We start from the raw sequence: 27,036 nt of genomic DNA, 5'->3' as shown, positions 1-27,036 counted from the left end.
AAGAGGTGAGGATGGGGCGTGGCCGAGGCGCCGGGGGCGGGGCCTGCGGGAGGCCACGCCCTGTGGGTGGGGCTGACGGCCCCGCCCTGCGCTCCCATTGGCCGGTACCGGCTGAGCGCGCGCACGCGCAGCGCGGCCGGAGAATTCGCGGCGCCCTTCGAAGGGCCCAACGAGCTGGTGCTGCTCTTCAACCCGTGGTGCCCCGGTGGGTGTTTTGGGGGGAAAAGGGGGGAATTGGGGAAAATGGGGGGAATGGGGGAAAAATGGGGGAAATGGGGAAAAATGGGGGAAATGGGGAAAAATGGGGAAAAAATGGGGGAAATGGGGAAAAATGGGGAAAAATGGGGGAAATGGGGGAAAAATGGGGAAATGGGGGAAATGGGGGGGGAAATGGGAAAATGGATGGGGGAAATGGGGGAAAATGGGGAAAATGATTGGGGGGATGGGGGCAAATGGGGGCAAATGGGGGGAAATGGGGGGAAATGGGGAAAAATGGGGGAAAAATGGGGAAAAATGGGGGAAATGGGGAAATGGGGAAAAATGGGGAAATGATTGGGGAATGGGAAAAATGGGGAAATGGGGGGAATTGGGGAAAATGATTGGGGGAATGGGAAAATGGGGGAAAATGGGGAAAAATGGGGGAAAATGGAGGAAAAAATGTTGAGAGGAAATGGGGGAAATGGGGAAGAATGGGGGAAAAATGGGGGAAAATGGAGAAAAATGGGGGGAAAATGGGGGAAAATGGGGAAAAGGGGGAAAATGGGGAAAATGGGGGAAATGGGGAAAATGGGGGGAAATGGGGAAATGGGAAAATGGGGAAAAATGGAGGAAAAATGGGGAAAAACGGGGGGAAATGGGGAAAATGGGGAAATGGGGGGAAATGGGGAAAATTGGGTAAAGATGGGGAAAAAATGGGGGAAATGGGGAAAATGGGGGAAATGGGGGGAAATGGGGAAAAATGGGGGAAAATGGGGGGAAATTGGGGGGAAATGGGGGGAAATGGGGAAAAATGGGGGGAAATAGGGGGAAATGGGAAAAATGGGGGAATGGGGAAATTGGGGAAAAATGGGGGGGAAATGGGGAAAAATGGGGGGAAATGGGAAAAATGATTGGGGGAAATGGGGGAAATTGGGTAAAAATAATGGGGGGAATGGGGAAAATTGGGGGAAATTGGGGGGACATGGGGGAAAAATGGGGAAAAAATGGGGGGAAATGGGGAAAATGATTGGGGGGGAAATGGGGGAAAATTGGGCGGAAATGGGGGGGAAATGGGAAAAATGATTGGGGGAAATTGGGTAAAAATAATAGGGGGGAATTGGGGAAATTGGGGGGAAATGGGAAAAATGGGGGAATGGGGAAAAATTGGGGGAAATGGGGAAAATGGGGAGAAATGGGGGGAATTGGGGGAAATGGGTAAAAATGGGGGAAATGGGAAAATGATTGGGGGGAATGGGAAAATGATTGGGGGAAATGGGGAAATGGGGGAATTGGGGGGAATTGGGAAAATGGGGAAAATGGGAAAAATGAGGGGAAATGGGGAAAATGGGGAGAAATGGGGAAATATTGGGGGAAATGGGGGAAATGGGGGGAAATGGGGAAAATTTGGGAAATGGAGGAAAAAATGGGCGGAAATGGGGAAAATGGGGAAATTATTGGGGGAATGGGGAAAAATGGGGAAAATGGGAGAAATGGGGGAAATGGGGGGAAATGGGAAAAAATTATTGGGGGGAATGGGGGAAACGGGGGAAATGGGAAAAATTTGGGGGGGAAATGGGGAAAATGGGCAAAAAATAATTGGGGGAAAAGGGGCGGAAATGGGAAATGGGGGAAATGGGGGAAATGGGGGAAATGGGGGGAAAAATGGGGGAAATGGGGAAGAATGGAGAAAAATGGGGGAAATGGGGGAAATGGGGGAAAATGGGGAAAATGGGAAATGGGGAAATGGGGAAAATGGGGAAAATTGGGGAAAATGGGGAAAAATGGGGGGAAATGGGTGGGGAATGGGTGGGAAATGGGGAAATGGGGGAAATGGGGAAAATGGGGGAAATGGAGAAAATTGGGGAAAAATTGGGGGGAAATGGGGAAAATGGAGGAAAAATGGAGGAAAAAATGGGGGGGAAATGGGGAAAATTGGGGGAAAATGGGGGGAAATGGGGGAAAATGGGGGAGAATGGGGGGAAAAGGGGGAAATGGGGAAAAAATAATTGGGGGGAATGGGGAAAATGGGGGAAAATGGGGGGAAATGGAGAAAATTGGGGGGGAAATGGGGGAAATGGAGGAAAAATCGGGGGGAAATGGGGAAAAATGGGGGAAAAAGAGGGGAAATGGGGGGAAAATGGGCAAAATGGAAAAAAAATGGAGGAAAAAATGGGAGGAAAAGGGGGAATGGGCAAAATGGGGGGAATGGGGGAAATGGGAAAAAATAATTGGGGGGATGGGAAATGGGAAACATGGGGCGAATGGGGGAAATTGGGGAAATGGGGGAAAATGGGGGAAATGGGGGAAAAAATTGGGGGCAATGGGGAAAATTGAGGAAAAAAATGGGGGGAAAAATGGAGAAAAAATGGGGAAAAATTGGGGAAATGGGGAAAAATTGAGAGAAAAAAATGTGGAAAATGGGGAAATGGGGGAAAATGGAGGGGGAAAAGGGTGGAAAAATGGGCAAAATTTGAGGGAAAAAAGGGGGAAAATTGAGAAAAAATTGAGGAAAAAAGGGGGAAAAATGGGGAAAAAATGGAGAAAAATTGGGGAAAATTGGGGAAAAAAAGGGAAAAAATGGAGGAAAAAATGGAGGGGAAAAGGGGATAAATTGGGGAAAAAAGGGGATAAAATGGAGAAAAATAGAGGAAAAAAGGAGAAAAATTGGGGGAAATTGAGGGGAAAAAATAGAGGAAGAAATGGAGGAAAAAGGGGAAAATTTGGGCAAAAACAGAGGAAAAAAGGAGAAAAATTGGGCAAAAACTGGGGAAAAAAGGGGATAAAATGAGGGGGAAGCTAAAAAGGGGGCAAATTTGGGGGAAAAAAGGGGAAAAAAAGTGAATTTTCAGAGGACTCGGTGTACATGGAGCCCACCAGCGACCTGAGCGAGTACGTGCTGAACGAGAGCGGGCGCATCTTCTACGGCACCGAGGAGCAGATCGTGGAGCGCGCCTGGAACTACGGCCAGGTGAGCAAAAATGGCCCAAAAGAGCCCGAAATATCCCCAAAATATCAGCCAAAATATCCCCCAAATATTGCCCAAATATCACCGAAATATCGCCCAAATATCACCGAAATATCACCAAAATATCACCAAAAATTCACCAAAAAATCCCCAAAATGCGCGCCTGGAACTACGGCCAGGTGAGGGGAAATGGCCTCAAAATATCCCAAAATATCCCCAAAATATCCCCGAAATATCCCAAAAATATCCCAGAAATATCGCAGAAATATCACAGAAATATCCCTGAAATATCATAAAAATATCACAAAAATATCACCAAAATATCACAGAAATATCACCGAAATATCACAGAAATATCCCAAAAATATCACAAAAATATCACAGAAGTATCACCAAAAATATCACCAAAAATATCACCAAAAATTCACCAAAATATCACCAAAAATTCACCAAAAAATCCCCAAAATGCGTACCTGGAACTACGGCCAGGTGAGCAAAAATGGCCTCAAAATATCCCAAAATAGCCCCAAAATATCCCCCGAAATATCCCAAAAATATCCCAGAAATATCGCAGAAATATCACAGAAATACCACAGAAATATCATAAAAATACCACCAAAATATCACCAAAATATCCCAAAAATATTCCCCAAAATATCACAGAAATATCACCGAAATATCACAGAAATATCACCAAAATAGCACCAAAAATATCACCAAAATATCACCAAAATATCATAAAAATATCACCAAAAATTCACTAAAAAAATCCCCAAAATGCGCGCCTGGAACTACGGCCAGGTGAGTGGGAATGGGCCAAAAGAGCCCGAAATAACCCCAAAATATCCCCCAAATATCCCCCAAATATCCCCCAAATATCGCCCAAATATCACTGAAATATCACAAAAATATCCCAAAAATATCCCCCAAAATTCATCAAAAATTCACCAAAATGTCAGAAAAATATCAGAAAATTATCACCAAAATATCACAAAAATGTCACAAAAATATCCCCAAAATATCCCAAAAATATCCCAAAAATACCACCAAAATATCACAAAAATATCCCAAAAATATCACCAAAATATCACCAAAATGTCCCAAAAATATCACCAAAATATCACAAAAATGTCCCAAAAATATCACCAAAATATCACCAAAATATCAGGAAAATATTACAAAAATGTCCCAAAAATATCACAAAAATGTCCCAAAAATATCACCAAAATATCCGAAAAATATCCCAAAAATATCAGAAAAATGTCCCCAAAATATCACCGAAATATCACAGAAATATCACGAAATATCACCAAAAATTCCCCAAAATATCACAAAAATATCCCAAAATGAGCCCCCAAAATTCACAAAATATCCCCTAAAAAATCCCCCAGAATCACCAAAAAATCCCCTTGAAAATTCCCCAAAATTCACTAAAAAATCCTAAAAAAAATTTCCCCAAAATATCCCCAAAACGTCCCCCAAAATTCACCAAAAAATCAGCAAAAAATCCCCGAAAAATCCAAAATATCAGCCCAAAATATTCCCCAAAAATGCAAAATATCAGCCCAAAAAATACCCCAAATACCCCCAAAATTCACCAAAAAATCCCCAAAAAACCCAAAATATCAGCAAAAAAAAAAAAGCCCAAAAAATCAGCCCAAAATCCCCCAAATCCACCCAAAAAAAATCCCCCAAAAATAAAAATAATCGGCCAAAAAAATCCCCAAAATATTCCTGAAAAATCCCAAAAAAATCCCCAAAAATTCCAAAATAATCCAAAATATCAGCCAAAAAAATCCCCAAAATTTCCCAAAAATTCCAGAAATTGCCAAAAATTCCCCAAAAATTCCTAAAATTTAAAAAAATCCCCCAAAATTCCCCAAAAATCCCCCAAAATTCCCCAAAATTCCCAAACATTCCCGAAAATTGCCAAAAATTCGCCCAAAAATCCTAAAAATTCCCCCAAAACCCCCAAAATTCTCCAAAAATTCTAAAAATTGCCAAAAAAATCCCCAAAATTCCCCAAAAATTCCCAAAAAAAATTCCCCAAAAATTCTCCCAAAATTTAAAATAAACCCCCAAAAAATCCCCCAAATTCCCCAAAAATTCTTCCAAAAAATCCCCAAATTTTCCCCAAAATTCCCCAAAATTTCCCCAAAACTCCCAAATTTCCACCCAAAATCCCCAATTTTTGGGGGGATTTCTTGGGGAATTTTTGGGAATTTTGGGGAATTTTGGGAATTTCGGAATTTCCCCAAAATTTAAGATCCAAAATTTGGTGAAAATCCCAAAATTCCCCATTGTGAGCCGCCATTTTGGTGCCATTTTTGGGGGATTTTGCCCAAATTTTGCCCATTTTTGATCCAATTTTTTGGGAATTCTTGGAGAATTTTGGGGGAATTTTGGCAATTTTGGGAATTTGGGAATTTCCCCAAAATTTGCGATCCAAAATTTGCTGAAAACCCCCAAAATCCCCCATCGGGCGCCGCCATTTTGGTGCCATTTTTTGGGGATTTTGGTCAAATTTTCCCAAATTTTGGTCAAATTTTTGGGGAGTTTTTGAGGAAGTTTTGAGGAATTTTTTGGGAATATGGGAATTTTGGGAATTTTTGGAATTTCCCCAAAATTTAAGATCCAAAATTTGGTTAAAACCCCCAAAAATCCCCTTTGGAAGCCGCCATTTTGATGCCATTTTTTGGGGATTTTTGCTCATTTTTGATCCAATTTTCTGGGAATTCTTGGAGAATTTTGGGGGAATTTTGGCAATTTTGGGAATTTGGGAATTTCCCCAAAATTTAAAATCCAAAATTTAGTGAAAACCCCCAAAAATCCCTTTTGGGAGCCGCCATTTTGATGCCATTTTTTGCGGATTTTTGCCCAAATTTTGGCCATTTTTGATCCAATTTTTTGGGGAATTTTTGAGGAATTTTGGGGGAATTTTGGGCAATTTTGGGAATTTGGGAATTTCCCCAAAATTTGGGTTCGCAAATTCCGTTAAAATCCCCAAAAATCCCCGTTGGGAGCCGCCATTTTGGTGCCATGTTTTGGGGATTTTGGTGACATTTTCCCAAATTTTGGTCAAATTTTTGGGGAATTTTTTGAGGAATTTTTGGGGAATTTTTTGGGAATATGGGAATTTTGGGAATTTTCGGAATTTTCACAAAATTTAATATCCCAAATTTGGTGAAAACCCCCAAAATTCCCCATCAGGCGCCGCCATTTTGGTGCCATTTTTTTGGGATTTTGGTGACATTTTCCCAAATTTTGGTCAAATTTTTGGGGAATTTTTTGAGCAATTTTTGGGGAATTTTTTGGGAATATGGGAATTTTGGGAATTTTTGGAATTTCCCCAAAATTTAAGATCCAAAATTTGGTGAAAATCCCAAAATTCCCCATCGTGAGCCGCCATTTTGATGCCATTTTTTGGGGATTTTTGCCCAAATTTTGCCCATTTTTGATCCAATTTTTTTGGGAATTTTCGAGGAATTTTGGGGGAATTTTGGGCAATTTTGGGAATTTGGGAATTTCCCCAAAATTTAAAATCCAAAATTTAGTGAAAACCCCCAAAAATCCCTTTTGGGAGCCGCCATTTTGATGCCATTTTTTGCGGATTTTTGCCCAAATTTTGGCCATTTTTGATCCAATTTTTTTGGGGAATTTTTGAGGAATTTTGAGGGAATTTTGGGAATTTTGAAATTCCCCAAAATTTAAAATCCAAAATTTAGTGAAAACCCCCAAAAATCCCCGCATCGGGCGCCGCCATTTCGCTGGGCTTTGCCGCCATTTTGAGCCGTTTCCCGCCGGATTTTTTCCGTTTTTTTTCGGGGGAAATCCCCCAAAATCCCCAAAAATCCCCAAAATCCCCAAAAATGACCCAAAATGTCCCAAAATATCCCAAATTTCAGTTTGAGCCGGGCGTGCTGGACGCCTGCCTGTTCATCCTGGACCGCCGGGGGATGCCCCACAGCGCCCGCGGCGACCCCATCATGGTGGCGCGCGTCGTCTCCGCCATGGTGAGCGCGGATTTTGGGGGGAAATCCGGGGATTTTGGGAAAATTGGGAAATTTGGGGAAAATTTGGGGGTTTTGGGGGAAAATTTGGGGGGATTTGGGGGGGTTTTTGGGGGAAGTATTGGGGATTTTTGGGGGGAAATTGGTGAATTTTTGGGGAGAATTTGGGGGAAATTTTGGGGATTTTGGGGGGAAATTTGGGGATTTTGGGGGAAAAATTGGGGGGATTTTGGGGGGGATTTTTGGGGAATTTTGGGGGAAAATTGGGAATTTTGGGGAAAATTTGGGAGGATTTGGGGGAATTTCTGGGGAGTTTTGGGGGAAATATTTGGGATTTTTGGGGGAAATTTTGCGGATTTTGGGGGGAAATTTGGGGATTTTGGAGGAAAATTTGGGGGAAATTTTGGGGGGTTTTGGGGGGAATTTCTGGGGGTTTTTGGGGGGAAAAGCAGGAAATTTGGGGGAAATATTTGGGATTTTTGGGGAAATTTGCAGATTTTGGAGAAAATTTGGGGAAAATTTGGGAATATTTGGGGAGAATGTGGGGAAAATTTGGGAGGAATTCTGGGGAAAATTTGGAAAATTTGGGAAAATTTGGGAGGAATTTTGGGGATTTGGGGGGAAATTTGGGAATTTTGGAGAAAATTTGGGAGTTTTGGGGAATTTTGGGGAGAATTTGGGAGGAATTTTGGGGAAATTTGGGGAATTTGGGGAAATTTGGGGAATTTTGGGGGGAATTTTGGGGAAATTTGGGGGGAATTTGGGAATTTCGGAGGGAAATTTGTGAATTTTTTGGAACATTTGGGGGCAATTTTGGGAATTTTGGGGAAATTTGGGAGTTTTGGGGGATTTGGGGAAAAATGTGGGGAAAATTGGGGAATTTTGGGGAGAAATTGGGGGATTTTGGGGGATTTTGGTGGGAATTTGGGGATTTGGGGGAAAATTTGGGGAATTTTGGGGGAAATTTGTGGAAGTTTTGGGGTTTTTTGGGATTTTTTGGGGAATTTTGGGGGAATTTTGGGATTTTCATAATTTTGACTTTTTTCCAAGAATATTTTCAGGAATTTTGGCATTTTTTGGATGGATTTTTGCTGGGAATTTTTGGCCATTTTGAGATGCATCATCCGCCATTTTGAGGTGGAATTTTCCCAATTTTGGGCAAAAATTTTGGGATTTTTTTGGGAATTTTTGGGGGAATTTTTGGGGGAATTCGGAGATTTTTATATTTTTTACTTTTTCCCAAGAATATTTTCAGGAATTTTGGCATTTTTTGGATGGATTTTTGCTGGGAATTTTCGGCCATTTTGAGACGCAACTTCCGCCATTTTGAGGTGGAATTTTCCCAATTTTGGGCAAATTTTTCATGAATTTTCAGGATTTTTTGGGGGGAATGCTGGATATTTTGGGGATTTTCATAATTTTGACTTTTTCCAAGAATATTTTCAGGAATTTTGGCATCTTTTGGGCGGATTTTTGCTGGGAATTTTTGGCCATTTTGAGACGCAACTTCCGCCATTTTGAGGTGGAATTTTCCCAATTTTGGGCAAATTTTTCATGAATTTTCAGGATTTTTTGGGGGGAATTCTGGATATTTTGGGGATTTTCATAATTTTGACCTTTTCCCAATAATATTTTCAGGAATTTTGGCTTTTTTGGGGCGGAATTTTGCTGTGAATTTTCGGCCATTTTACGACGCAACATCCGCCATTTTGAGGCGGAATCTTCCCAATTTTTGAGCCAAAATTCTGGGGATTTTTGCCCCAAATTTTTCAGGAATTTCGGGGATTTTGGTGAATTTCCAGATTTCACCATTCCCCGTGAATATTTTCCAACATTTTACCACCTTTTTTCCCCGAGCGTTTCCCTCACTTCCCACCTTAACTTCGCCGTTTCCCGCCCGATCCGCTTGGAAATTTCGGTGTTTTTTGCCCCAAAATTCCCGTTTTTCGCCCCAAAATTCCCGTTTTTCGCCCCAAAATTCCCATTTTTTTTTTTTCCAGGTGAATTCCCTGGATGACAGCGGCGTGCTGGTGGGGAACTGGACCGGGGATTACTCGCAGGGCACCAACCCCTCGGCCTGGGCCGGCTCCGTGGCCATCCTGCGCGCCTTCCACGGCACCGGCAACCCCGTGCGCTACGGCCAGTGCTGGGTCTTCGCCGGCGTGGTCACCACTGGTTTGTACTGGTTTATACTGGTTTATACTGGGAGGGGGAGAGGGCGAAAAAACGGGGAGAAACGGTGAAAAAACGGTAAAAAACGGGCGAAAAATGGGGAAAATAGGGGGAAATAAAGGGTTAAAAATGGGGTAAAAGGGGGATTGGGGTTACTGGTTTGGACTGGTTTATACTGGTTTGGACTGGTTTGGACTGGTTTATACTGGTTTTACCAGTTCTTACTGGTTTATACTGGTCTATACTGGTTTGTACTGGTTTGTACTGGTTTATACTGGTGCATACTGGTCCATACTGGGCCGTACTGGTCTATTCTGGTCCATACTGGTCCGTACTGGTTTATACTGGTTTATACTGGTCCATACTGGTTTATACTGGTCCATACTGGTCCATACTGGTCCATACTGGTTTATACTGGTTTATACTGGTCCATACTGGTTTATACTGGTTTATACTGGATTATACCAGTCCATACTGGTCCATACTGGTCCATACTGGTCCATACTGGTTTATACTGGTCCATACTGGTCCATACTGGTCCATACTGGTCCGTACTGGTCTGTACTTGTCCATACTGGTCCATACTGGTTTATACTGGTTTATACGGGTCCGTACTGGTTTATACTGGTTTATACTGGTCCATACTGGTTTATACTGGTTTATACTGGTCCATACTGGTTTATACTGGTCTGTACTGGTTTATACTGGTCCATACTGGCCCATACTGGTCTATACTGGTCTGTACTGGTTTATACTGGTCTGTACTGGTCCATACTGGTTTATACCAGTCCATACCGGTCCATACTGGTCCATACCGGTCCGTACTGGTCCATACTGGTCCATACTGGTTTATACTGGTCCATACTGGTTTATACTGGTCCGTACCGGTCCATACTGGTCCATACTGGTCCATACTGGTCCGTACTGGTCCGTACCAGTCCATACTGGTCCATACTGGTTTATACTGGTTTATACCGGTCCATACTGGTCCATACTGGTCCGTACTGGTCCATACTGGTCCATACTGGTCCGTACCGGTCCATACTGGTCCATACTGGTTTATACTGGTCCGTACTGGTCCATACTGGTTTATACTGGTCCATACTGGTTTATACTGGTCCATACTGGTTTATACTGGTTTATACTGGTCCATACTGGTCCATACTGGTTTATACTGGTCAGTGCTGCGCTGCCTGGGCCTGCCCACCCGCACGGTCACCAACTACAACTCGGCCCACGACACCGACACCTCGCTGACCACCGACATCTACCTGGACGAGGCCATGCGGCCGCTGGAGCGCCTCAACACCGACTCCGTCTGGTACTGGTTCTTACTGGTTTATACTGGGAGGGACTGGGAGGGGGCGGGGGGCGAAGAAACGGGGGAAAAATGGCGAAAATTGGGTAAAAATTGGGTGAAAAATGGGGGAAATAGGGGGAATAAAGGGTTAAAAATGGGGGAAATGGGGATTTGGGGTTACTGGTTTATACTGGTTTGTACTGGTTTGTACTGGTTTATACTGGTTTATACTGGGAGGGGGCGGAGGGTGAAGAAACGGGGGAGAAATGGCGAAAATTGGGTAAAAAATGGGGAAAATGTGGGAAATAAAGGGTTAAAAATGGGTTAAAAGGGGATTTGGGGTTACTGGTTTGTACTGGTTTATACTGGTTTATACTGGTTTATACTGGGAGGGACTGGGAGGGGGAAAAGGGTGAAAAAATGGGTGGAAAAAGGTGAAAATTGGGTAAAAAATGGGGAAAATATGGGGAATAAAGGGTTAAAAATGGGTTAAAAGGGGATTTGGGGTTACTGGTTTGTACTGGTTTATACTGGTTTGTACTGGTTTATACTGGTTTATACTGGGAGGGACTGGGAGGGGGAAAAGGGTGAAAAAATGGGTGGAAAAAGGTGAAAATTGGGTGAAAAATGGGGAAAATATGGGGAATAAAGGGTTAAAAATGGGTTAAAAGGGGATTTGGGGTTACTAGTTTATACTGGTTTGTACTGGTTTATACTGGTTTATACTGGTTTATACTGGGAGGGACTGGGAGGGGATTTTGGGGCATTTTGAGGCGCTGAAAGGCTCAAAAAACGGGAGGAAATCGGGAAAAATTGATGGTTTTCACTGGTCCATACTGGTTTGTACTGGTCCATACTGGTTTGTACTGGTCTATACTGGTTTGTACTGGTTTATACTGGTTTGTACTGGTTTATACTGGTTTGTACTGGTTTGGACTGGTGCAGGAACTTCCACGTGTGGAACGACTGCTGGATGAAGCGGCCGGACCTGCCCGAGGGCTACGACGGGTGGCAGGTGGTGGACGCCACCCCCCAGGAGACCAGCAGCGGTACTGGTTTATACTGGTTTATACTGGTTTATACTGGGAGGGACTGGGAGGGGACTGGGAGGGGGGAAATGGGGAAAAAACGGGGGGGAAAGGGTTAAAAATGGGGGGAAAACAGGGAAAAAAGGGTTAAAAATGGGGATGATGGGGTTACCGGTTTATACTGGTTTGTACTGGTTTATACTGGGAGGGGACTGGGATGAACTGGGAGGGACTGGGAGGGGATTAAAGGGTTAAAAAGGGGGAAAATGGGAAAAAATGGGGAAAATGGGGATTTTTTATACTGGTTTGTACTGGTTTATACTGGTCCTTACTGGTTTATACTGGTTTATACTGGTTTATACTGGTCCATACTGGTCCATACTGGTTCATACTGGTCCATACTGGTCCGTACTGGTCCATACTGGTTTATACTGGTCCATACTGGTCCGTACTGGATTATACTGGTCCAGACCAGTCCATACTGGTTTATACTGGTTTATACTGGTTTGGACTGGTCTATACTGGTTTATACTGGTTTATACTGGTCTATACTGGTTTATACTGGTCCATACTGGTCCATACTGGTCCATACTGGTTTATACTGGTCCATACTGGTCCATACTGGTTTATACTGGTTTATACTGGTCCTTACTGGTTTATACTGGTCCATACTGGTTTATACTGGTTGATACTGGTCCATACTGGTCCATACTGGTTTATACTGGTCCTTACTGGTCCATACTGGTTTATACTGGTTTATACTGGTCCTTACTGGTCCATACTGGTTGATACTGGTCCGTACTGGTCCGTACTGGTCCGTACTGGTCCATACTGGTCCATACTGGTCCTTACTGGTTTATACTGGTCCGTACTGGTCCATACTGGTCCATACTGGTTTATACTGGTCCATACTGGTCCGTACTGGTCCATACTGGTTTATACTGGTCCATACTGGTCCATACTGGTCCATACTGGTCCATACTGGTTTATACTGGTTTATACTGGTCCATACTGGTCCATACTGGTCCATACTGGTCCATACTGGTTTATACTGGTTTATACTGGTCCAGGCCTGTTCTGCTGCGGGCCCTGCTCCGTCAAGGCCGTCAAGAACGGCGACGTCTTCCTCAAGTACGACACGCCCTTCGTCTTCGCCGAGGTCATTATGCAAATGAGCGCCTAATGAGCCCCTAATTACCCTCCTCCGCCTCCCGGGGGGGGAGGGGGTGAAAAGGGGCGGGGTTAATTATGCAAATGAGGCTGTTCATTATGGAAATGAGGGGGGAGGATGAGGAGTTCTGCTGGCGGGGGAGGTGGGTAGGGGCTGGGTATGCAAATGAGGGGTTGATTAATTATGCAAATGAGCTGTTGATGAGGGGGAGTGGAGGTGTGGCGAATGGTTAAAAGGGGGGCGAAAGAATTATGCAAATGAGATGTTTAATTATGCAAATAAGCCGGTGCGCAATGCTGGCCCACTACTTGATTGCGGTTTTGGGGCGTGGCTTTATTATGCAAATGAGCGGCTAATTAGGACAATTAATATCTCTACTAATGACATGATCGGGTGATGATTAACTATGCAAATGAGGCGGTTAATTACAGAAATTATCACCCCAGCTATGGCAGTCTGCTGGCAGCTGGCGTGGACTAATTATGCAAATGAGGGCTTGCTTATGCTAATGAATAGGTGTAATTAACAGTGTTCCTGAGGGGTATAATTAATTATGCAAATGAGGTCGTTAATTAAGGAAACGAGAAGATCAGCAATAGCAGTGCACTGGCGGCTTGTGGTGGTGGGTGTGGCATAATTATGCAAATCATGACTTAATTATGCTAATTAGGACATTTAAGTAATGCTGCTGATGGGGTGATCATTATTATGCAAATGAGACCTTTCAGGGGCATGGACTAATTACACAAACCGGGTTAATTACCCTAAGAATTAACCACAATTAACAATGCTGCTGAGAGGGATAGTTAGGGCTACTAATGACCTAATTAATTATGCAAATGAGCTGATTAACTATGCGAGCGAACAGCCACAAGGTGCGCTGTCAGTCGCAGTGGGCATGTCCTAATTACACAAACCGGGTTAATTACCCTAATGACAAACCACAATTAACAATGCTGCTACGGGGGGATATTAGCAATACTAATGACCTAATTAACTATGCAAATGAGCCAGTTAATTATGCAGGCAAACAGCCACAAGGTGCGCTGTCAGTCGCGGTGGGCACGCACTAATTACACAATCCGGGGTTAATTACCCTAATGACAAACCACAATTAACCATGCTGCTAAGAGGGATTGTTAAGGACGGCACTAACCTAATTAATTATGCAAATGAGCTGATTAATGATGCAGGCAAGCAACAACAAGGTGCCCTAGCAGCACCAGGGGCATGGACTAATTACACGAACCGGGGTTAATTACCTTAATGATGAACAACAATTAACCATGCTACTATGGGGGATAGTTAGGGCTAGTAACAACCTAATTAATTATGCAAATGAGCTGATTAATTATGCAGGCGAGCAACTACAAGGTGCCCTAGCAGCACCAGGGGCATGGACTAATTACATGAACCGGGGTTAATTACCTTAATGACGAACCACAATTAACCATGCTGCTATGGGGGATAGTTAGGGCTACTAACGACCTAATTAATTATGCAAATGAGCTGATTAATTATGCAGGCGAGCAACTACAAGGTGCCCTAGCAGCACCAGGGGCATGGACTAATTACATGAATGGGGGTTAATTACCTTAATGACAAACCACAATTAACCATGCTGCTATGGGGGATAGTTAGGGCTACTAACGACCTAATTAATTATGCAAATGAGCCGATTAATGATGCGAACACAGAGAGAAAAACTGAACAGGCAGTCGCCATGTGCGTGCCCTAATTACCCAAACCGGCGTTAATTACCCTAACGCCAAACCGCCATCAACCGTAGCAATAAGAGGGACGATTGGGGATAGGGGAGGGGTAATTAATTATGCAAATGAGATGTTAATTGCGCAGGTGAACAGCGACAAGGTGTACTGGCAGCGGCAGCCGCACGGCGGCTTCGCCGTGGTGCACGTGGAGGAGAACGCCATCGGCCGCAGGATCAGCACGGTGGGCGCGCGGTCAGCGGCCAGAGTGGACATCACTGACCAGTACAAGTACCCCGAGGGTCAGTGAGTGACCACTGAGTGACCACGAGTGACCAATGAGTGACCAGTGACCACTGAGTGACCACTGAGTGACCACTGACCACTGAGTGACCACTGAGTGACCACTGAGTGACCACTGAGTGACCACTGACCAATGAGTGACCAATGAGTGACCACTGAGTGACCACTGAGTGACCACTGACCAATGAGTGACCACTGAGTGACCATAGAGTGACCACTGAGTGACCACTGAGTGACCATAGAGTGACCACTGACCAATGAGTGACCATAGAGTGACCATAGAGTGACCACTGAGTGACCACTGACCATAGAGTGACCACTGAGTGACCACTGAGTGATCACTGACCAATGAGTGACCATAGAGTGACCACTGAGTGACCACTGACCATAGAGTGACCACTGAGTGACCACTGAGTGACCACTGACCAATGAGTGACCATAGAGTGACCACTGAGTGACCACTGACCAATGAGTGACCACTGAGTGACCACTGAGTGACCAATGAGTGACCACTGAGTGACCACTGACCAATGAGTGACCATAGAGTGACCACTGAGTGACCGCAGGATCAGCACGGTGGGCGCGCGGTCAGCGGCCAGAGTGGACATCACTGACCAGTACAAGTACCCCGAGGGTCAGTGAGTGACCACGAGTGACCACTGAGTGACCACTGACCACTGAGTGACCATAGAGTGACCAATGAGTGACCACTGAGTGACCATAGAGTGACCACTGACCAATGAGTGACCATAGAGTGACCACTGAGTGACCATAGAGTGACCACTGACCAATGAGTGACCACTGAGTGACCACTGAGTGACCATAGAGTGACCACTGACCAATGAGTGACCATAGAGTGACCACTGAGTGACCATAGAGTGACCACTGACCACTGAGTGACCACTGAGTGACCCTGAGTGACCACTGAGTGACACTGAGTGACCAACGAGTGACCACTGACCAATGAGTGACCACTGAGTGACCGCAGGATCAGCACGGTGGGCGCGCGGTCAGCGGCCAGAGTGGACATCACTGACCAGTACAAGTACCCCGAGGGTCAGTGAGTGACCACGAGTGACCACGAGTGACCACTGACCAATGAGTGACCACTGACCAATGAGTGACCATAGAGTGACCACTGAGTGACCACTGAGTGACCACTGACCAATGAGTGACCACTGAGTGACCAATGAGTGACCACTGACCACTGAGTGACCACGAGTGACCACTGAGTGACCACGGAGTGGCCAATGAGTGACCACTGAGTGACCACTGACCAATGAGTGACCACTGAGTGACCACTGAGTGACCAATGAGTGACCACTGACCAATGAGTGACCACTGAGTGACCACTGAGTGACCACTGAGTGACCACTGAGTGACCACTGACCACTGAGTGACCAATGAGTGACCACTGAGTGACCGCAGGATCAGCACGGTGGGCGCGCGGTCAGCGGCCAGAGTGGACATCACTGACCAGTACAAGTACCCCGAGGGTCAGTGAGTGACCACTGAGTGACCACTGAGTGACCACTGAGTGACCAATGAGTGACCCTGAGTGACCAATGAGTGACCACTGAGTGACCACTGACCAATGAGTGACCACTGAGTGACCACTGAGTGACCACTGACCAATGAGTGACCACTGAGTGACCACTGACCAATGAGTGACCACTGAGTGACCACTGAGTGACCACTGAGTGACCACTGACCAATGAGTGACCACTGAGTGACCACTGACCACTGAGTGACCACTGAGTGACCAATGAGTGACCATAGAGTGACCACTGTGTGACCAATGAGTGACCACTGACCAATGAGTGACCATAGAGTGACCACTGAGTGACCACTGAGTGACCACTGACCACTGAGAGACCATAGAGTGACCACTGAGTGACCACTGACCACTGAGTGACCATAGAGTGACCACTGAGTGACCATAGAGTGACCACTGAGTGACCACTGAGTGACCACTGACCAATGAGTGACCATAGAGTGACCACTGAGTGACCACTGAGTGACCACTGACCAATGAGTGACCACTGACCACCGAGTGACCACTGAGTGACCACTGAGTGACCACTGACCACTGAGTGACCACTGAGTGACCACTGAGTGACCACTGACCAATGAGTGACCACTGACCAATGAGTGACCATAGAGTGACCACTGAGTGACCACTGAGTGACCACTGACCACTGAGTGACCATAGAGTGACCACTGAGTGACCACTGACCAATGAGTGACCATAGAGTGACCACTGAGTGACCACTGACCAATGAGTGACCATAGAGTGACCACTGAGTGACCACTGAGTGACCACTGAGTGACCACTGACCAATGAGTGACCACTGAGTGACCAATGAGTGACCACTGACCAATGAGTGACCATAGAGTGACCAATGAGTGACCACTGAGTGACCACTGAGTGACCACTGACCAAAGAGTGACCATAGAGTGACCACTGAGTGACCAATGACTGACCACTGAGTGACCACTGAGTGACCACTGACCAATGAGTGACCATAGAGTGACCAATGAGTGACCACTGACCAATGAGTGACCATAGAGTGACCAATGAGTGACCACTGAGTGACCACTGAGTGACACTGAGTGACCAATGAGTGACCACTGACCAATGAGTGACCACTGAGTGACCACTGACCAATGAGTGACCAATGAGTGACCACTGAGTGACCACTGAGTGACCACTGACCAATGAGTGACCAATGAGTGACCACTGAGTGACCACTGAGTGACCACTGACCAATGAGTGACCACTGAGTGACCACTGAGTGACCACAGGATCAGCACGGTGGGCGCGCGGTCAGCGGCCAGAGTGGACATCACTGACCAGTACAAGTACCCCGAGGGTCAGTGAGTGACCACGAGTGACCACTGAGTGACCAATGAGTGACCACTGAGTGACCACTGACCAATGAGTGACCATAGAGTGACCACTGAGTGACCACTGAGTGACCACTGACCAATGAGTGACCAATGAGTGACCACTGAGTGACCACTGACCAATGAGTGACCACTGAGTGACCACTGAGTGACCACTGACCAATGAGTGACCACTGAGTGACCATAGAGTGACCACTGACCAATGAGTGACCATAGAGTGACCACTGAGTGACCACTGAGTGACACTGAGTGACCACTGAGTGACCATAGAGTGACCACTGAGTGACCACTGAGTGACCACTGAGTGACACTGAGTGACCACTGAGTGACCACTGAGTGACCCTGAGTGACCACTGAGTGACCACTGAGTGACACTGAGTGACCACTGAGTGACCACTGACCAATAAGTGACCACTGAGTGACCACTGAGTGACCACGAGTGACCACTGACCAATGAGTGATCCTGAGTGACCACTGACAACTGAGTGACCATAGAGTGACCACTGAGTGACCACTGAGTGACCACTGAGTGACCAATGACCCAACCCTTGACCAATTGCCCAACCATTGACCAATGACCCAACCAATGACCAACCAATGACCCAATGACCCAACCTTTGACCCCTTGACCAATGACCCAACCAATGACCCAATGACCCAACCCATGACCCAATGACCCAACCCTTGACCAATGACCCAACCCATGACCCAATGACCCAACCTTTGACCCCTTGACCAATGACCCAACCAATGACCCAATGACCCAACCCATGACCAATGACCCAAACCTTGACCAAATGACCCAACCCATGACCCAATGACCCAACCCATGACCAATGACCCAACCCATGACCAATGACCCAACCCATGACACCTTGACCCCACCGCTGACCTCCCCCTCCACCTCCGCCAGGCTCGGAGGAGGAGCGCCGCGCCGTCTCGGCCGCCACGGCGCACGGCTCGCGTGACCCAACCCTTGACCCCTTAACCCAACTGATGACCCAACCAATGACCAATGACCCAACCCTTGACCAATGACCCAACCCTTGACCAATGACCCAACCCATGACCCAATGACCCAACCCTTGACCAATGACCCAACCCATGACCCAATGACCCAACCCTTGACCAATGACCCAACCCATGACCCAATGACCCAACCCTTGACCCCTTAACCCAACTGATGACCCAACCAATGACCAATGACCCAACCCATCACCCAATGACCCAACCCTTGACCCCTTAACCCAACTGATGACCCAACCAATGACCCAATGACCCAACCAATGACCCAATGACCCAACCCTTGACCAATGACCCAACCAATGACCCAATGACCCAACCCTTGACCAATGACCCAACCCTTGACCAATGACCCAACCCATGACCCAATGACCCAACCCATGACCCAATGACCCAACCAATGACCCAATGACCCAACCCTTGACCAATGACCCAACCCATGACCCAATGACCCAACCCTTGACCAATGACCTAAACCTTGACCAATGACCCAACCCATGACCCAATGACCCAACCCTTGACCAATGACCTAAACCTTGACCAATGACCCAACCCTTGACCCAATGACCCAACCCATGACCCAATGACCCAACCCTTGACCAATGACCCAACCCATGACCCAATGACCCAACCCATGACCCAATGACCCAACCCTTGACCAATGACCCAAACCTTGACCAAATGACCCAACCCATGACCCAATGACCCAACCCTTGACCAATGACCCAAACCTTGACCAAATGACCCAACCCATGACCCAATGACCCAACCCTTGACCAATGACCCAAACCTTGACCAAATGACCCAACCCATGACCCCTTGACCCAACCCTTGACCCAATGACCCAAACCTTGACCAAATGACCCAACCCATGACCCCTTGATCCAACCCTTGACCCAATGACCCCACCGCTGACCTCCCCCTCCACCTCCGCCAGGCTCGGAGGAGGAGCGCCGCGCCGTCTCGGCCGCCACGGCGCACGGCTCGCGGCCGCGCCGCCAGGGCCCGGCGTCGTCCGGCGACGTGACGCTGAGCGTCGGCGCCGGGCCGGCCGTGGCCGGCGCCGAGCTGGAGCTGTGGGCCGCGCTGGCCAACGGCGCCGCCGAGCCCCGCACGCTGCGGCTGCGCTTCTCCCTCTGCGCCGTCCGCTACACCGGCGTGGCCGGCGCCGCCTTCCGGCAGGAGCAGCACCGCCGGACGTTGCCGCCGGGCCAGGGTTCGGACTGGTTTCGTACTGGTTTCTACTGGTTTCTACTGGTTTATAGTGGTTTGGGGTTTTGGGGAGGTTTGGGGGTCAGCCAATGGGTGGAAAGTGGGTTCGGAAAGGGTTAAATGAGGGTTTGGGGTTACTGGTTTGAACTGGTTTGTACTGGTTTGAAACTGGTTTGACACTGGTTTGAAACTGGTTTATACTGGTTTATACTGGTTTATACTGGTTTATACTGGTTTATACTGGTTTATAATGGTTTATACTGGTTTATATTGGTTCATACCGGTTTATACTGGTTTAGATTGATTTATACTGGGTTTTACTGGTTTATACTGGTCCATACTGGTCCATGCCGGTTTATACTGGTTTGAAACTGGTTTATACTGGTCCATACCGGTCCATACCGGTTTATACTGGTTTGAAACTGGTTTATACTGGTCCATACTGGTTTATACTGGTTTATACTGGTTTATACCAGTTTATACCAGTTTATACCGGTTTATACTGGTTTATACCAGTTTATACTGGTTTTATACTGGTTTATACTGGTTTGGTACTGGTGTCCCCAATGTCCCCTGAGGTTTCCCTTGGGATGTCCCCAATGTACCTCCCATGGTGTCCCTTGGGGGTGTCCCCATTGTCCCCCAGGGTTGTCCCATTGTCCTCCTGGGTTTGTCCCATTGTCCTCCTGGGTTTGTCCCATTGTCCCCCAGGATTGTCCCATTGTCCCCGGGGTTGTCCCCGGGGTTGTCCCATTGTCCCCCTGGGGTTTTCCCAGTGTCCCCCATGGGTGTCCCTGCTGTCCCCAGGGTTGTCCCATTGTCCCCAGGGTTGTCCCAATGTCCTCCTGGGGTTTTCCCAGTGTCCCCCATGGGTGCCCCCGGTGTCCCCCATGGGTGTCCCTGCTGTCCCCAGGGTTGTCCCTGATGACCCCCATCGTCCCCCCGGGTTGTCCCATTGTCCCCGGGGTTGTCCCGTTGTCCCCCATGGGTGTCCCCAATGTCCCCCAAATGTTCCCTGGGGTTGTCCCATTGTCCCCTGGGGTTGTCCCAATGTCCCCCATGGGTGTCCCTGCTGTCCCCAGGGTTGTCCCATTGTCCCCCGGTTTGTCCCACTGTCCCCCATGGGTGTCCCCGGTGTCCCCCATGGGTGTCCCATTGTCCTCTGAGGTTGTCCCATTGTCCCCAGGGTTGTCCCAATGTCCTCCTGGGGGTGTCCCTGATGTCCCCCAAATGTCCTCCTGGGTTGTCCCAATGTCCCCAGGGTTGTCCCAATGTCCCCTGGTGTTGTCCCCGCGTCCCCCATGGGTGTCCCCAATGTCCCCCACATGTTCCCTGGGGTTGTCCCATTGTCCCCTGGGGTTGTCCCAATGTCCCCCATGGGTGTCCTCGATGTCCCCCATGGGTTTCCCAATGTCCCCAGGGTTGTCCCAATGTCCTCCTGGGGGTGTCCCTGATGTCCCCCAAATGTCCTCCTGGGTTGTCCCAATGTTCCCTGGGGTTGTCCCATTGTCCCCCATGGGTTTCCCAATGTCCCCCAGGGTTGTCCCATTGTCCCCCATGGGTGTCCCTGCTGTCCCCAGGGTTGTCCCATTGTCCTCTCGGGTTGTCCCATTGTCCCCCATGGGTGTCCCAATGTCCCCCATGGGTGTCCCATTGTCCCCCATGGGTGTCCCAATGTCCCCCATGGGTGTCCCTGCTGTCCCCAGGGTTGTCCCTGATGTCCCCCATTGTCCCCCCGGGTTGTCCCAATGTTCCCTGGGGTTGTCCCAATGTCCTTCGAGGTTGTCCCAATGTCCCCCAAATGTTCCCTGGGGTTGTCCCATTGTCCCCCAAATGTCCTACCGGGTTGTCCCATTGTCCCCCATGGGTTTCCCAATGTCCCCCAGGGTTGTCCCATTGTCCTCTGAGGTTGTCCCATTGTCCCCAGGGTTGTCCCAATGTCCCCCATGGGTGTCCCTGCTGTCCCCCAAATGTCCTCCCGGGTTGTCCCAATGTCCCCAGGGTTGTCCCAATGTTCCCTGGTGTTGTCCCTGCGTCCCCCATGGGTGTCCCCAATGTGCCCCAAATGTTCCCTGGGGTTGTCCCATTGTCCCCTGGGGTTGTCCCAATGTCCCCCATGGGTGTCCTCGATGTCCCCCATGGGTTTCCCATTGTCCCCAGGGTTGTCCCAATGTCCTCCTCGGGGTGTCCCTGATGTCCCCCAAATGTCCTCCTGGGTTGTCCCAATGTTCCCTGGGGTTGTCCCATTGTCCCCAGGGTTGTCCCATTGTCCCCCATGGGTGTCCCATTGTCCCCAGGGTTGTCCCATTGTCCCCCATGGGTGTCCCTGCTGTCCCCAGGGGTTGTCCCAATGTCCCCCATGGGTGTCCCCGATGTCCCCCAAATGTCCTCCTGGGTTGTCCCATTGTCCCCCATGGGTGCCCCATTGTCCCCCATGGGTGTCCTCGATGTCCCCCATGGGTGTCCCATTGTCCCCAGGGTTGTCCCATTGTCCCCCATGGGTGTCCCTGCTGTCCCCAGGGGTTGTCCCAATGTCCCCCATGGGTGTCCCCGATGTCCCCCAAATGTCCTCCTGGGTTGTCCCATTGTCCCCCATGGGTGTCCCCATTGTCCCCCATGGTTGTCCCTGCTGTCCCCCATGGGTGCCCCCATTGTCCCCCATGGGTTTCCCAATGTCCCCCAGGGTTGTCCCATTGTCCCCCATGGGTTTCCCAATGTCCCCCATGGGTGTCCCCGCTGTCCCCCATGGGTGTCCCAATGTCCCCCATGGGTTTCCCAATGTCCCCAGGGTTGTCCCAATGTCCTCCTGGGGGTGTCCCCGATGTCCCCCAAATGTCCTCCTGGGTTGTCCCAATGTTCCCTGGGGTTGTCCCATTGTCCCCCATGGGTGTCCCCAATGTCCCCCAAATGTTCCCTGGGGTTGTCCCATTGTCCCCAGGGTTGTCCCAATGTCCTCCTGGGGGTGTCCCCGATGTCCCCCAAATGTCCTCCTGGGTTGTCCCAATGTCCCCCAGGGTTGTCCCATTGTCCCCCATGGGTGTCCCCGCTGTCCCCAGGGTTGTCCTAATGTCCCCCATGGGTTTCCCAATGTCCCCCATGGGTGCTCCCATTGTCCCCTGGGGTTGTCCTAATGTCCCCCATGGGTGTCCTAATGTCCCCCATGGGTGTCCCCGGTGTCCCCCATTGTCCCCAGGGTTGTCCCCATTGTCCCCCTGGGGTTGTCCCATTGTCCCCCAAATGTCCTCCCGGGTTGTCCCATTGTCCCCCATGGGTTTCCCAATGTCCCCCAGGGTTGTCCCCATTGTCCTCCTGGGGTTGTCCCAATGTCCCCCATGGGTGTCCCAATGTCCCCCATGGGTGTCCCTGCTGTCCCCCATGGGTTTCCCATTGTCCCCCTGGGGTTGTCCCAATGTCCCCCATGGGTTTCCCATTGTCCCCCTGGGGTTGTCCCAATGTCCCCCATGGGTGCCCCCATTGTCCCCCATGGGTGTCCCAATGTCCCCCATGGGTGTCCCCATTGTCCCCAGGGTTGTCCCAATGTCCTCCGAGGTTGTCCCAATGTCCCCAGGGTTGTCCCAATGTCCCCCATGGGTGTCCCCGATGTCCCCCAAATGTCCCCCGGTTTGTCCCATTGTCCCCTGGTGTTGTCCCCGCTGTCCCCCATGGTGCCCCCGCTGTCCCCCATGGGTGCCCCCATTGTCCCCCATGGGTGTCCCACTGTCCCCCACGGGTGTCCCCGCTGTCCCCCATGGGTGCCCCCATTGTCCCCCACGGGTGTCCCCGCTGTCCCCCAATGTCCGGGGGTTGTCCCGGTGTCCCGGCAGAGGAGACGGTGAGGATGACGGTGCCGTACGCCGAGTACGGGCCGCAGGTGGGCGAGCAGGACGCGCTGAAGCTGACGGTGGCGGTGGCCGTGCAGGAGAGCGGCCGCGTGGTGGCCAAGGAGCTGCTGGTGCGGCTGCAGGCGCCCGAGCTCGGCCTGACGGTAAAAAAACCCCGGAAAAACCCCGGAAAAACCCCGGAAAAATCCCGGAAAAACCCCGGAAAAACCCCGGAAAAATCCCGGAAAAATCCCAGAAAAATCCCGGAAAAATCAGGGAAAAATCCCGGAAAAATCAGGGAAAAATCAGGGAAAAATCAGGGAAAAATCACCGAAAAATCCCGGAAAAATCCCGGAAAAATCAGGGAAAAATCAGGGAAAAATCAGGGAAAAAATCAACAAAAATGAAAAAAAAAATCAATAAAAATCTCAAAAATATCCCCAAAAAAATCACGGAAAAATCAACAAAAATCACCGAAAAAATCACCAAAAAATCCCGGAAAAATCCCGGAAAAATCCCGGAAAAATCCCGGAAAAATCAACAAAAATCTCAAAAAAAATCCAAAAAAATATCAACAAAAATCCCCCAAAAATCAACAAAAATCTCAAAAATATCCCCAAAAAATCACGGAAAAAATCAACAAAAATCTCAAAAAAAAAATATCAACAAAAATCTCAAAAATATCCCCCAAAAAAATCACCAAAAATCCCCCAAAAATCCCCAAAAAATCAACAAAAATCACGGAAAAAATAAACAAAAAAATCAACAAAAATATCAAAAATATCCCCAAAAAAATCACGGAAAAATCAACAAAAATCACCGAAAAAATCACCAAAAAATCCCGGAAAAATCACGGAAAAATAATGGAAAAATCAACAAAAATCAACAAAAATCACGGAAAAAATCAACAAAAATCTCAAAAAAAATTCCAAAAAAATTCCCAAAAAAATCCAAAAAAATCCCAAAAAAATCCCGGAAAAATCAACAAAAATCACAGAAAAAATCAACAAAAAATGAAAAAAATATTCCAAAAAAATTCCCCAAAAAATCGCAAAAAAATCACAAAAAAATCACGGGAAAATCAACAAAAATCACCGAAAAAAATCAACAAAAATCTCAAAAAAAATTCAAAAAAAAAATCAACAAAAATCCCCAAAAAATCAACAAAAATTTCAAAAATATCCCCAAAAAAATCACGGAAAAAATCAACAAAAATCTCAAAAAAAATTTCCAAAAAAAATATCAACAAAAATAAAAAAAAATCAACAAAAATCACCAAAAAAATCCCCCAAAAAATCACGGAAAAAATCAACAAAAATGTCAACAAAAATCCCCAAAAAATCAACAAAAATTTCAGAAATATCCCCCAAAAAATCACGGAAAAAATCAACAAAAATGTCAAAAAAATATCAACAAAAATCCCCCAAAAATCAACAAAAATTTCAAAAATATCCCCAAAAAAATCACGGAAAAAATCAACAAAAATCTCAAAAAAAAAAAATCAACAAAAATCTCAAAAATATCCCCCAAAAAATCACCAAAAATCCCCCAAAAATCCCAAAAAAAATCACCAAAAAAATCACCAAAAAATCACCAAAAATCCAAAAAAAATCCCCAAAAAATCACGGAAAAATCCCCCAAAAATCCCGGAAAAATCACCGGAAAATCAACAAAAATCACGGAAAAAATCAACAAAAAATGAAAAAAAAAATTCCAAAAAAATTCCCCAAAAAATCCAAAAAAATCACAAAAAAATCACGGGAAAATCAACAAAAGTCACTGAAAAAATCACCAAAAAATCCCGGAAAAATCACGGAAAAATCCGGAAAAAATCACCGGAAAATCAACAAAAATCACGGAAAAAATCAACAAAAATCTCAAAAAAAAAAAAAAAAAAAATCAACAAAAATCACTGAAAAAATCACCAAAAATCCCCAAAAAAATCCCCCAAAAAATCACCAAAAAACCACCAAAAATCCCCAAAAAAATCCCCAAAAAAATCAACAAAAAATCAACAAAAATAAAAAAAAAATCCCGAAAAAATCACGGGAAAATCAGGGAAAAATCCCCGAAAAATCAACAAAAATCACAGAAAAAATAAACAAAAAATGAAAAAATAATCAAGAAAAATCTCAAAAATATCCCCAAAAAAATCACGGAAAAAATCAACAAAAATCACCGAAAAAATCACCAAAAAATCCCGGAAAAATCATGGAAAAATCATGGAAAAATCAACAAAAATCAACAAAAATCACGGAAAAAATCAACAAAAATCTCAAAAAAAATTCCAAAAAAATTCCCAAAAATCCCCAAAAAAATCCCCCAAAAAATCACCAAAAAACCACCAAAAATCCCCAAAAAAATCACCAAAAAAATCAACAAAAAATCAACAAAAATAAAAAAAAAATCCCGAAAAAATCACGGAAAAATCAGGGAAAAATCAACAAAAATCAAGAAAAATCACGGAAAAAATCAACAAAAATCTCAAAAAAAAATCCAAAAAAATTCCCAAAAAAATCCAAAAAAATCCCAAAAAAATCACGGAAAAATCCCGGAAAAATCACCAAAAAATCAACAAAAATCACTGAAAAAAATCACCAAAAAATCCCGAAAAATCACGGAAAAATCAGGGAAAAACCAGGGAAAAATCAGGGAAAAATCACTGAAAAATAAGGGAAAAATCACCGAAAAATCAACAAAAATCACGGAAAAATCAACAAAAAATGAAAAAAAAATCCAAACAAATTCCCCAAAAAAATCAAAAAAAATCCCAAAAAAATCACGGAAAAATCAACAAAAATCACCGAAAAATCAACAAAAAATCCCAGAAAAATCACGGAAAAAATCAACAAAAATCACCAAAAATGCCAAAAAAATAAACGAAAAAATCACCAAAAATCTCGAAAAAATCCCCAAAAAATCACCAAAAATCCCGAAAAAATCCCCCCAAAAAATAACGGAAATAATCAACAAAAATCTAAAAAAAAAATCCAAAAAAATCACCAAAAAATGAAAAAAAAATCACCAAAAATCTCAAAAATATCCCCAAAAAAATAACGGAAAAATTCAACAAAAATGTCAAAAAAATAAAAAAAATCAACAAAAATCCCCCAAAAAATCACAAAAAAAATCACCGAAAAAATCAACAAAAATCACCGAAAAAAATCACCAAAAATCCCGAAAAAATCCCCCAAAAAAATCACGGAAAAAATCACCA

At 46.3% G+C, this 27,036-nt stretch overlaps 1 protein-coding gene across 1 annotated transcript in view; it reads left to right on the top strand.

The window, feature by feature from the left end:
* The window catches only part of TGM1 (transglutaminase 1), a 41,951-nt gene that overhangs the window by 9,883 nt on the left and 5,032 nt on the right, over positions 1-27,036 (top strand). The window contains exons 3-12 of the mRNA XM_077789908.1: positions 28-205; positions 3,048-3,166; positions 7,069-7,176; positions 9,174-9,348; positions 10,528-10,666; positions 11,591-11,694; positions 12,744-12,832; positions 14,702-14,855; positions 19,724-20,002; positions 23,823-23,983. Of these exons, the coding sequence (XP_077646034.1) occupies positions 28-205; positions 3,048-3,166; positions 7,069-7,176; positions 9,174-9,348; positions 10,528-10,666; positions 11,591-11,694; positions 12,744-12,832; positions 14,702-14,855; positions 19,724-20,002; positions 23,823-23,983 (1,506 nt within the window). The remainder of the gene's footprint in view (positions 1-27; positions 206-3,047; positions 3,167-7,068; positions 7,177-9,173; positions 9,349-10,527; positions 10,667-11,590; positions 11,695-12,743; positions 12,833-14,701; positions 14,856-19,723; positions 20,003-23,822; positions 23,984-27,036) is intronic.

Source organism: Lonchura striata, chromosome 39 (assembly GCF_046129695.1).
Source record: "Lonchura striata isolate bLonStr1 chromosome 39, bLonStr1.mat, whole genome shotgun sequence".
Lineage (NCBI taxonomy): Eukaryota > Metazoa > Chordata > Aves > Passeriformes > Estrildidae > Lonchura > Lonchura striata.
Note: the sequence above shows the minus strand (reverse complement) of the source record. Positions and strands in the feature narration are given on the sequence as shown.